The sequence below is a fragment of the Archocentrus centrarchus genome, chromosome 6, assembly GCF_007364275.1.
Source record: "Archocentrus centrarchus isolate MPI-CPG fArcCen1 chromosome 6, fArcCen1, whole genome shotgun sequence".
NCBI lineage: Eukaryota > Metazoa > Chordata > Actinopteri > Cichliformes > Cichlidae > Archocentrus > Archocentrus centrarchus.
In genome coordinates this window covers 11,321,545-11,334,007 of record NC_044351.1, presented here as the reverse complement: position 1 = coordinate 11,334,007, position 12,463 = coordinate 11,321,545, and the positions used below count along the sequence as shown (strand labels likewise).

Here is a 12,463-nt window from a genome sequence, read left to right as displayed (position 1 = left end):
AAATGGATGCTCAGCAGCGAGGGGCGTGGAGTTTTATTTGCCGTGACGCCTCTCCTCTCGCGACTCCTCCCGCTGCTCATGTGGTTCCTGTTGCTGCACCAGCATCTCCCTCCTTCTCTGCGCGCACGCGCCTGTGTGTGCAATATATTTATATCCCAGCTCTCCAACAATGACACAGCCTCTCCCACCTTTTGCCACGTTAACACCCGCTCCCCCTCGTGCTTGTCATCTTTTCTCCAAATCTTCACATTAACAGCTCGAAATTGCACCTCTCCCTCTATTACAGCTTTTTTTTTAAAAACTGCTTTCACCTGGACTCGCTGCCAATGAGCCTTTGCTGATACCCGACAGATGCTTTGAAATATTTCCTCTCTCCACTTGCTCATTATGTTTAAAAACGGTCCTGTCTTATTCATTTTTTATAGCCACTGTTGTGCCTCGTTTTTCTCCTCTTACATGACTCAGCTTTCTTGGCAGTGTCGTGATGAGGACATCTCTCTCTCTCTCTCTCTCTCTCTCTCTCTCTCTCTCCCCCACTTATTTCTACGTGGCTCTAACCAAAATAACTGACTTGAAGCACAATTCACATGCGGGCTTCCTGTGATCTGTAGCAGCTCAGTGAGAATTTGTGGATTTGTTGACATTTGCTTAAGACTAACAAGATTTTTATCCCATGATGTCATCAAGAGCAAACCCTGGGGCTGCTGCACCAGCAACATCTTTTATAAGGCAGTAAAGAAAAAAAAGAAAGAGAAAGAAAAGAAAAAAATGCAATTCAATATATAAACGGAGAAAATTTATTCCTGCAGTTTCCTCAGGAAATACCTTTGATGGTTTAACAAACTCCTGGTTCTCATTTTGAAGTACTCGCCATTCAAAAAAAACAAAAAACAAAAATGAACATCACAAGTTTTTTTCTTTTATACTTCCTCCTACAATCCACTTCTGACAGCAAATCATTCTGACAACAACAGACTGCTACTGCTGCCACGTCTTAACTTAGACTTTCTCCCTTTTTTGTGTCTGGTTTTTAGGTGCAGTGCAATGGTATCACATCCACTAAATGAAGGAGGGCTAGTGGAAAATTATATATGAATTGCTAAACTCTCATATAGTCTTAAGTTGGATTATTTATATTCATCTTCTGTGGGGCCACAATAGAAATAAGTCTGGTAGCTACATTGTGTTGTCAGAGATACAGAGTTGCGGGCCGGTCTAAGTCAAAAATGCCAGGGCCGATTTTTTGTCCCAGTCCAGCCCTGGACATCTTTGTTCATCGATGGGACACACACACACACACACACACACACACACACACACACACACACACACACACACACACAAGAAGGGACTAGCACTGATGTGGTGACCATTGACAATGGAAAGACCGTGAAATTATGTGACTTGTAGCAACAATAGATGAAATAACAGCAACACAATACTGTGTTCGCCCCCCCTTTTGCTGCTTTTTGCTGTGACCAATTGAGGCGATTGAGACTCCATTAGACCCATGAATGTGTGTTGTGATATTTGGCACCAATATGTTAGCAGGTTGCAAAGTGGGGCCTCCATGGATCAGATTTGTTTGTCCAGCACATCCACAGATGCTCAATTGGATTGAGATCTGGGGAATTTGGAGGCCAAGTCAGCACCTCAAACTCATTGTTGTGCTCTTCAAACCAGGGAATACTGTTTCCATGAAAGGGTGTACATGATCTGATGTTCGTGTGTCCATTGTTGGACAAACTATGAAGAACTACTTGATGACATGCTCATATCATTCAAACGCGTGGGTTGCAGAATGTCGCTTAAGATTCACTTCCTTCACTCTCATCTTGACTTCTTTCCACCCAATTTGGGTGATGTGAGCGATGAGCATGGTGAAAGGTTCCATCAAGATATCTCTGAAATGAAGACCAGGTACCAGGGGCACTATAACGCAAACATGATGGGTGACTACTGCTGGTTCCTACAGCATGAAACCTCTGTGAAGCACAAGAGCAAGTGTTTGTCACACTTTTGAACTGTTTAGGCAGACTAACTGTGGACTGTATTAGTTAGAGATTCCTCATATGATTGATTTTAGTATCTGTGTCTTTTTTTTTTTTTTTTTTCGGCTTTATTTGATAGTTTTCCAGTGGAGATAGACAGGAAAGCGGGGAGGAGAAACAGGAGAAGACATGCGGCAAATGGCGACAGGCCTGGCCTCGAACCTGCACTGGCCACACAGCCAAACGGCATACATGATCACCTGCTCACGCACTGAGCTATCCTGGCGCTCCATCTGTGTCTTCTTTTCACCAGTTGTATGTTCATGGTGTACTTTTCTAATAAAATCACTGACATCGACTTTGGCGATTGGCATTTATTGGCATAGTTACGCAACTCAAGATCCTGAAGAATTTTGAAGCTAGAGAAACTCTGTTTGCATATTTGGCATCAGCATACCCAAATTAGTAAAAATCAGTTGTTTTTCCTCAGGTAGCAGACAAAAAGGGTTTTTTTGTTGACCAGTGTATTTAGCCCTTGTCAAACTTGCTGAAATCCTCACACTTGCCCATTTTTCCTGATTCTAATACATCAAATTTGAGGACAAAATGTTCACTTCCTCCCTAATATAGTCCACCCACTAACATGATGAAGAGATAATCAGTGTTATTCACTTCATATGTCAGTGGTCATGTTATCCTTGATTGGTGTATAAAGAATATCGAATGAGAGATTTTATTATTGCACTCCCTAAAAACCTGCAGAATTAATGCAAACAATAATATCTGACATTATTCTGAACAAAACAGTGTTAGAACACTTCGTGGATATGAGTTGGGCTACTAGTATTAACTTCCTGGCAGTGTTAACTTTGACAGCAAATTTTGATTTAGTTTTAGTCATAGTCTTTTGATAAAAAAGTAATTTAGTTTTAGTCATAATTTAGTCATCTGAATAGTTTTAATTTTAGTCTAGTTTTAGTCGACGAATTATCGTAAGAATATAGTCGACTAAATCTACAGTCAATTTAGTCGACTAAAATATAAAGAGTGTAAAATGTAAATGCTTTTTCTTCAGTTCCCTTGAATTAGTCACACTTACACAAAATTAAACATTTATTAAAAGTTATGGAATATTATTAATAATATTAACATTAGCGTTTCACCTGCTTCCCACACACCTGATCAATTAACACCACCTTACTGAGACAATACGAGCGTTTTACAGCAGGACACACTCTGAAAGGTACAGGGCAGTGTTCAGGACTAAGATTAGGAAAGGCTAATCCACCGCGATGTGGAGATTTTCTCTAAACACAAACGCTAAACTGGGAAAAACACTTTACCCTGCATGACATTAAAATGCTTACCTTTGCGTGGAGATCTGGGTGACTGGTTTGCAGATATTGTTTAAGATTTGTCATGTTTTTACCCGAGATAGTCGCCCCACATGGTTTACGCATCGTTTTGTTTGTCACGTCAAAGGACAAATGTGTCCATACATCGGCTCTTCTCTTTCTCCCTGCTGACATTGTTTACATCACTTAGTTCTATCGGAAGTAAAGACAAATCACAGGCTCGTTTGGTCTTCCTGGGTTTAGAACAAATTTGTGCAACTGTGCGTTTGATTGGATGTTTTCCTAACTTGTCCCGCCCTGTCACAAAATTAAGTCAGTTCTGATTGGATGTCGTCCCCGCCAAGCATTTTCGTCTCGTTTTCATTCGTTGACGAAAGTGTCAACTAATTTTGTTATCGTAGTTTTAATTTAGTTATCGTCTCGTTATCGTCATGAAAAAAAGGGTCGTTGACGAAAACTATGACGAAAATATTTCATCAACGAAATTAACACTGCTTCCTGGTTGTGTTTTACAATTTCACAGTGACGACAATAATTTGACATCACATTTTTTGCTTTGTGAAGATGACCCATTCAGATCTTAGCTTGACACAAAGCCGAGGAACAGGAGGACATACATTCACCAAGTACTACTAATGCAGTCTGGTACAACAACTCAGCTATAAATGTAGCGTTTGTGAAACTTATACACTTTAAGTTTGTCTTGACATGGTCAGAAAGGTTAATATTATACTTTATGTTTAGTGTTTGGTGAGTGAAGCCAATATAGATCTATCATCACTGTGAAATTGTCTTTTTCTAATGACTAAACATACAAAATATTACATGTTCAGATCCAGGTTAATTGTTTTTAGTCTTACTGCCAAGCTACGCTTTTCAAAAAAGGCTTACCATTTAAAATGCCAAACAATTCCTTTAAAACAGTAATGTTTCTTTTTTTTTCTTTTTTCTTTTTCTGGTGATGGGGACACCCAGAGACAACCACATGGAGCAGAAGAATATAATTAGAGTTTGGATCTTCGAGCACATCACTCCCTGCTGCTATGTAGAAAGTGAAAAGGATGAGTAAAAATCCCTCTGGAGCCTCCAGGTTGATGCCAGGGTGGTGGAGGAAACAGCAGGCAGTGATGCAGAGCAGCAGCATTACTGACATCTCAGAGGGAGGGATGAGAAATCTGCAGCTTAAACAGACCCCAAACTGGGAAGATGTATTTGGTATATGATGTGAAGAGAGTGAAGCTGAAATCATGTGCATGAGATGCAGTCCATCTCAAGTTTCCTGCATGAACTCTGTCACAGGCTTTGCTTCATCATTGTTGACTGACAGAAATGTAAAAATCACAAAGGGATCCCACAGATTTATCAGCCAAGAGGAGCAGCTGTCCCATAAATATAAATTTAGACCACTTGACATTTGATTTTATGGTTTAAGAGCAAATAAATTGTTTAACTGCCCCATGATTAAAAAGAACAAGCCAGAAACTGAGATTTTTACCTTTCAGCCTTGTAAAGAAAAAGTCACCTGCATCAGTCACCCTGGTAAATTTATAGCCATGTCTTCAGTGCTGAAGGGCAGTGTACACCTTTAAAAAAGGAGGAAAGCCAATCTTTGCTCAGGATGATAATATACAAAAGGACTGACGTGGTTTGAGGACTGAAGCAACATTTCACATCGAACGTGTCTCCAAGACAACAACAGTGAAGGTCGCGTTAGTGCTTTCACTATTATGTTTGCAGACAAACTGGTTAATCCACCTTCACCGGGGAGATTCGACTTCTGCACACACACACACACACACCTCTATATCAACAGTGCCCAGCCCACAGTGGAAAAAATTAAATTATCCAGGCGGAATTTCACTAAACTAATGACTAATATTTGCCAGACAGACTTGAGACAAAAACCTCCTCCTCCAGATCCAAAGGTCACAGTCCAGAGCATGAAATTCTGCCATCTGTAAACATTGGGCTCCCTCTGCTGGTGAATTATTGCGAAGATGAAGGCATTAAAAAAAGAAGCTGGGGACATTCTTGCTTCACCCATATAGCCTTCATATGTTTATTGCCACTTTCACTGGAGCAATAGCACAGATGCACAAAAGTAAATCCCTTTTTAAAAATGGCTTCTATAGCAGCTGTCAAAAGTTGAGAGGGGGGTACACTCTTCACAGGTTGTATGAGGCCTAACACACAGAGACAAACCTCCTTTCTAATATCCTAAATTGCACATCTTCAGTTCCTCTCCTTGTGTCTTCATCCCTCCCAGCAAAGATGTGAGCAGAGGAGATGAAGAGACACGAGGAGGAACCAAGGCCAGAGGCATTTAACAAATGAGACATCCTTGCTTTGGAGCCTCGTTTTAAAGCAATGTTGATGAAGTCTGATGTGTGGCACAACTGCATAAGACATTGTTTTGTTATAGACCTGACCACTGCTGTATTTTATGATCTCAGATGTAATAGTGCTTATGACATTTTTTACATTTAGAGCCGCATTTTTTTTTTTTAAATTAAATTCACAACATGGAACAGTGTGGAAGATTTACCTTTTCTTGTCACTCAAAAAAAAAAACACTGAAGGGTAGAAAGTTTGATCATCTTAAATAATGGGAACAACATACGGATGAAAAAAAGTTATTCAAGGAGTCCTCCTTTTGCCATGGTTTGTACTTTACAACTGGATGTAACAACTCTTTTACACACTGAAGGTGCACCTGCCCATCCTTGATCATAGCCCCTGCAGCAAGCTTCCTCTATACCTCCCCGCCCAATGCATTTTACAAATTGATACATCCTTCGGCATGTCATGCTGAGATTGATGTCCAGGTCACAGCCAGGAGGACGAAGGACGGAGGAGGCATAAATTAGTGAAATGAGAAAAGCCCAATCGTTCACACTCTTATTCACACCTACAGCCAGTTTAGAACCACCAATTAACCTAGCCTAACCTAACATGCACAACTTTTAACTGTGGGAGGGAGTCAGAGAGAGCCCACAGAGGCACAGGGATAACATGGAAGCTCCACACAGAAAGGTCCCAGCTGGCCAGTGGATTTGAGCCCAGAACAGTGCTAACCACTACATCGATGTGCCAGCTTTTATTACCTTTAGATGTCTAAAACTAAAAAAAAAAAAACTTCAGTAACTTACAGCTAGGTCATTTTTATTGCCAGTTGGGTGACCTCACATAATTATTGTAAAGTCTTTACCTTACATTATAAAGCACATTGAGGCGACTGATGTGATTTAGTGCTATATAAATATAATTGAATTGAACTGAATTGAATTAATTAACCACAGAGCTGTCCCACCAGATATTTTTCAGAAACATAAACTACTCTTTGCTGTGGTCAGTTTTTTCTTTTAAGTCACAAAGACATTTGTCCCTCTAGGTTTTTCCGCTTCTTTGTATAAACTTGGGGGAAGTAGCCGGAAATGCACAAATGATCACACAGGTGCACATAAGGTTACATTGTAAAACTTCAAAAATAACTAAAAGTATTAGACCTAATAAAAATATCACGCCAATTAATAGAGTTATGGCATTTTTCTATAACGACATCAGGGCTGCAGCTCTATCTGGCGGCAGATGGCTGCGTAACATTTAGGACAACCATTTACGGCATCAATTAAAATCTTAACAATTAGTCTAACCATCTGGTACCCACTAGTGACAATAGCAACGATTAATCGGGATATATATAAACGGAAAACTGCATTTTGTACTTGTACTTGTTATTTTTGCCTAATATTAAAATATGTTTGATGATCTGAAGCATGAAAGTTTGATAATGTTCAGCTATATTCTGTAGACTAAATTATACTATATTATGTAATTGAAAAATAAAACATATCACATTGGTAAACTTGGGTTACTAACTATGACTGAAATGAGCAAAATAAATTGATCTTCAATAAGAGAAAGTACTAGTGTTATAATTGTCTTTTATTTTCTCAAGAATATTACAGTGGTTTGAGAGGAAACTGCACAAATGTAGTGTGAGTGACCAAGAAAAGGAATCTGCTCAGAATTCCATGTCAGCTGCCAGGACTGGCTTTTTTTTTGTTTGTTTTTTTAAGTTTTGATATGATATAATATCCACATGGCATTGTGAAACAAGAGTGTAATTTTCTCAGGAACATGGCAGCGGTTTGTGATGAAACTACACACACGTAGAGTGTGGTTGAGCCTTAAGAGGAATCCGCTGAGAATTTCGTACCAACATTCACATGATTTTCTATGAATTTTTGATGTAATGTTATTGTAGTCCATTAACTTTTGAATTTGAGTAGAATTATCCTTTAATATCTGCAGTGGCAGCATGGTGGTTAGCATTGCTGCCTCACAGCAAGAAGGTGTGGGTTTGAATTCACCTTGGACCGGGCCTTTCTGTGTGGAGTTTGCATGTTCTCCCCATGTTTGCGTGGTTTTACTCTGGTTTCCTCCCACAGTTGAAAGACATGTAGTTACTGGGGCTAGGTTGATTAGTGATTCTAAATTGGCCATAGTTGTGAATGTGAGTGTGAATGGTTGTCTGTCTCTCTGTGTTAGCCCTTAGACAGGCTGGTGACCTGTGCAGTGTGTACCCTGCCTCTCACCCTGTGACAGCTGGGATAGGCTCCAGTACCCCCTGCGACCCTGAACAGTATAAGTGGAAGAGAACGGATGGATGGATCTGCAGTGGTTTGGCATGATGTCCCAGAAAAGGAATCTGTTAAGAATTTCATGTCAGCTATCAAGGATGATTTTTTTTTCTTAGGAATTTTTAATGTGATGTCATAGTCCATGGACCTTTTCCCATTAAACAAAATTGTCCTTTGCTTTCTCAGGAATGTGGTAGGGCTTGAGGGGAAACTCTGCACACTTTTGGAGTGGGTTTTCCAGAAGATGAATCCAGTAAGAATTTCATGTCATCTATCAAGGACAATTTTTATTGAATTTTCAGTATCATAGAATAAAAGAAGACATCTTGATTGGCAAAATGCAATTGGAGGTGTAGTTCTTTTAATTTCCTCAAAATAACACAAGATATGTCTTTCTTTGAAGTGGATCTAACATTGTTGGACTCGGAGACTTAATAAACTCTCATATGATGCAAGAATGTAATCAAACTGTTTATCAGAGGGAAAGTGTGATTTTTAGGACACTCAAGCCTAACATTAGCTGGCATAATGTTAGCTTACAACCAGCTGTTGTTTAACCGGCTCATTGTCAGCTGTCCGAAGACGGGAGGATTTTATGTCTAATCTGCTGACAATGAGTAATTGTTACAATATAGGGAATAAATAAACATGTTTATACACATTTGTGTGTGTTACAGCCCTGACTTCAGTTCAGGAAATGAGGCTTGAGGGGACGAGGAAGAGGATGAGGTGGCGATAAGGAAGGAGAGAGCAGTGGTGAAGGAGGAGAAAGGCATATTAAGAAAAAGATAATGAAAATGTGCATGTACAAATGTTAAATGGTCACATAAGGCATGAAAGGTTTGAAAGAGCTATTTGTGATGTTTAAATTAAAAGTAACTTATAAGGTATACTTTGTATGTGATTAGGCTGAACAGCGATGTCCATAGAATTCAAGCTGGCAGGGCAACAATTACATGGCCTCCAAACCGGCACTCACTCCTATGTGTTTTAATGGATTATTTCTAACACATCAATTTGTTGGAAGACCCACTAATCAATGTATATTTATGAATGCAACATTCTTTTTCTCTATTAAATAACTTCAAAAAATTACTTACTGTACCTTTAAACACAAAGCAAAATCTTATCTGATGCTTTTCCTCTGCTTTACTCAAGACAAAAAAAATTTATTTTACCAGATCTCCTCAAAGTAACATAACTGACGGACTTAACAGTTTTTGCACAGCATTTAAGTAAAGGATTTTCTTTTCAGTGACCCAGCATGTTCAAAGTGAGAGCTTGAAAATATCCACAATTTACAGCTATAACTATGTTTCAGGCCAAAATGTCCTCAATAGCAAAATACCCATTACAGCCTAAACACAGGCCCTTATCAGCCTAAACACGTGAAAAAACCTGTGCAGGTGCAGACGCTTTAAAAAATGTTTTCCAGCAAATTAAGCTCAAAAAGAAAATTTGGCTCTAGCTCCTTTTACATTTCTCAGTCGGCATGCTTAACAGGAAACAGGTGTAAATAATTAATGATGGGTTAATTGAAAAGTTCACAGTTTACTGTGTAATTGTAGAGTGCCTCTCTGTAGCAGTTTGCAGCCTTTTTTCCTGTTTGTGTGTACTAGTCACTCCAGACTGTCCATTATTGTTTCATATGTTCAAACCCCCTCCAACTCCACAAATGTAAAGCCAAAATAAAAAACCTGGATTAGAGGCACTAAAAACTTCAGCAAATCTCATACAACAGAAATTAAGCACAACAATGCTGCATGTAATTTAGTTATAATACTACTAGTAAGCCACTTAACTGAATGTGTCACACTGTTTACAAATGACTCCAAGCTGCTTTTTAATACCAGAACACACCTGGTAACAATACCAAAATTTTTAGGCTGGAAAGGACTAAAAATCAACAAGATATTACCTTGTTTTTCCTGAACCACAAGCTTTGATTAAATTAATATCTTTATTAGATGCTGTTGTGTTAAAACTGAGTTTCTGCAATGTAAATTACAGTGGATAAAATAAGTACTGAACACAGCAATTTTCTAAGTAAATATATTTCTAAAGGTGTTCTTGACATAAAATTTTCACCAGATGTTGGTAACAACCCATTCAATCCACATATGCAAAGAAATCAAACTATAGATGTCCATAAATTAAGTTATGTATATTAATGAGAAATAACACACAGCCTATAAAAAGATGTCACACAAGCATTGCGTGATGGGTAAAACCAGTGAGCTCTCACAAGACCTTTGCAACCTTATTATTGCAAAACAGGCTGATGGCATTGGTTACAGAAGAATTTGTAAACTACTGAAGGTTCCAGTGAGTACTGTTGGGCCCATAAAATAACATAATTTCACCACAAAACCAACCATGACCAGGTGCTCCCCGCAACTCTTTGGATGCCATAATACACACTATGTTTGGAGGTCAAAAGTCACTATATCACGCCAAAAACACCACACCAGCAGGGACGTTTGGAGGTGGGAACAACATCATGCTGTGGGGCTGTTTTTCAACATGCGCCACCGGTGCACTTCATATAACTAAGGGAAGGATGAATGGAAAAATGGACCAAGACATTGTTGATAAAAATCTGCCGCCATCTGCCAGGATGATGAAGATAAAACGAGGGTGGACATTTCAGCAAAGACAGTGATCCCACAGCCAATGAAGCTCTCAGCTGGTTTCAGAGAAAGAAAATTAAGTTGCTAGAATGGCCCAGTAAATCACCTGACATGAATCCAATTGAAAATCTATGGAAGTAGCAAGGAAATGAGCTGTTTGGCATTGGCAGAGATGATCTGGAAAGTTTCTCATGGGTGCAACCCAAAATCTCAACTCTACTGCTCAACCCCCAAATGCATTTTCTTACAAATGTGGTTCCATTTGAAGGGAAATAAACAGGCTTTCCAGCAGGATAAGATTTATTGCCAAGAAGCATTGTTACAACAAAGAAATAATCGACCAAACACAAATTTCATGACCAAACATGAATTGCAATTAATTTTTTTACCAAAAAAATTAAGTTGCAAGTATATTGAATATGCAATATAAATATATTGTTACCAATACTAGACTTATTTATCTACTTGGATATTAGTTTTGTTATATTACTTAGGTGTTTTTTTTTTTGTTTTATCGACCTAATGATGATCTATTTTCATGTAATTACTGCCTTCTGTTATAATTTGGAACTTCCTTCCGGTCCGGGGCTGTGCGCTACCGTCAGGCTGAGCTGCTGCCGCTGTCCAGCAGGGGTGGTGCTGAAAACCTGGAGCTGAGGCCTCATACCCCCTGTGACAGGCCTTTCACATCCCACCTCACAAACGTGACGTATAAACACCGTAACCTTTAAAGCTTCAGACACACATAAGCGAATAAATCTAATAATACGAGTCAACAACAGCAGCGAGCCGTATATCGCTGCCTTACAGCGGCCAAATCACAGCCCGAGATTCAGGACTAGAAAACGCAGACGCTGCTTTCAATCACGGGCCTGTAGCAGGAGCAAACTAAGTTCACCCTGCAGTCCCCTATCTACTGACATTAGAGCTCACTTTCTGTATATGTTAGCAGACGGGAGGCTTCCCCTCCCCCACCATAAGCTGCCCCCATAACCCCCTCCCCACAATACGACAAACAGAAACAGCGGCAGGCAGCACCGAGGAAGGTGGCTCATACCTTTTGTAGTCGGAGGAGAAAATCCCTCCGCTCGCCGGATCGTGACCATACTCAGGCTCCCCAACACTGGACGAGCCGCCCTTCTCATCGTTGAAAGCGGAGCTGGCAGACATAGCCGTGGCTTTCAGTGTTTTTGTGTTTGTTTTTTGTTCTTCTCGCCCTCACAGGGCAGCAGCGACGGAGATTCAGTGCAGAAGGCAGCGGGATACACGGCTCTTAAAGGCACACACACACCGCTATTATCTCCGGGATGCTGGGTGGAAGAGGAGGGGAGCGACGAGGTTGTGTGGTCACGTGATTGGGTTTTTTTTTTCTTTTTTTCCCCAAGTTATAGAAGAGAACTATTCAATATGTGCCTGAAGTGCAGAATTAATTAATGTGCAGCATTAATTCAAAGGGTTCATAAAAAATTAGCATCAACTCTTTAAGAGTTACATCCATTTTTATACACAGTCTCCTATTTTTAGAGGTTCAAAAGTAATGGAACAAACTAACATAAATTTAGAGTCTTTCTAATAGTTGGATGAAAAAACTTTGCAGCCAATGTCTGCCTGAAGTCTAGAACCCATGGACATAACCAAATGCTGCGTTTCCTCCCCTGAGTTGCTCTACTAAGCCTGAATTCAGTTTTGTATTTAATAACTGAAAAGCTGCTCTGCTTGGCTGAGAGCAGGTGTCTGACTTGACCATTGAAGAATATCCCACCTGCTGAGGTGGCCCCACTTGTCTGTTCACTGCTGCCTGCTCCTCAATTTTATTCTTACGAATTATCGTAAGAATATAGTCG

At 39.7% G+C, this 12,463-nt stretch overlaps 1 protein-coding gene across 2 annotated transcripts in view; it reads right to left on the bottom strand.

Annotated features, from left to right (window-relative positions):
- Positions 1 to 11,874, bottom strand: part of ap3b2 (adaptor related protein complex 3 subunit beta 2) — a 68,530-nt gene extending 56,656 nt beyond the window's left edge. For both annotated transcript variants that reach the window (XM_030731329.1, XM_030731330.1), the window contains exon 1: positions 11,677 to 11,874. In XM_030731329.1, the coding sequence (XP_030587189.1) occupies positions 11,677 to 11,789 (113 nt within the window). In that variant the 5' untranslated portion in view covers positions 11,790 to 11,874. The remainder of the gene's footprint in view (positions 1 to 11,676) is intronic.
- Positions 11,875 to 12,463: the final 589 nt, after the last annotated feature.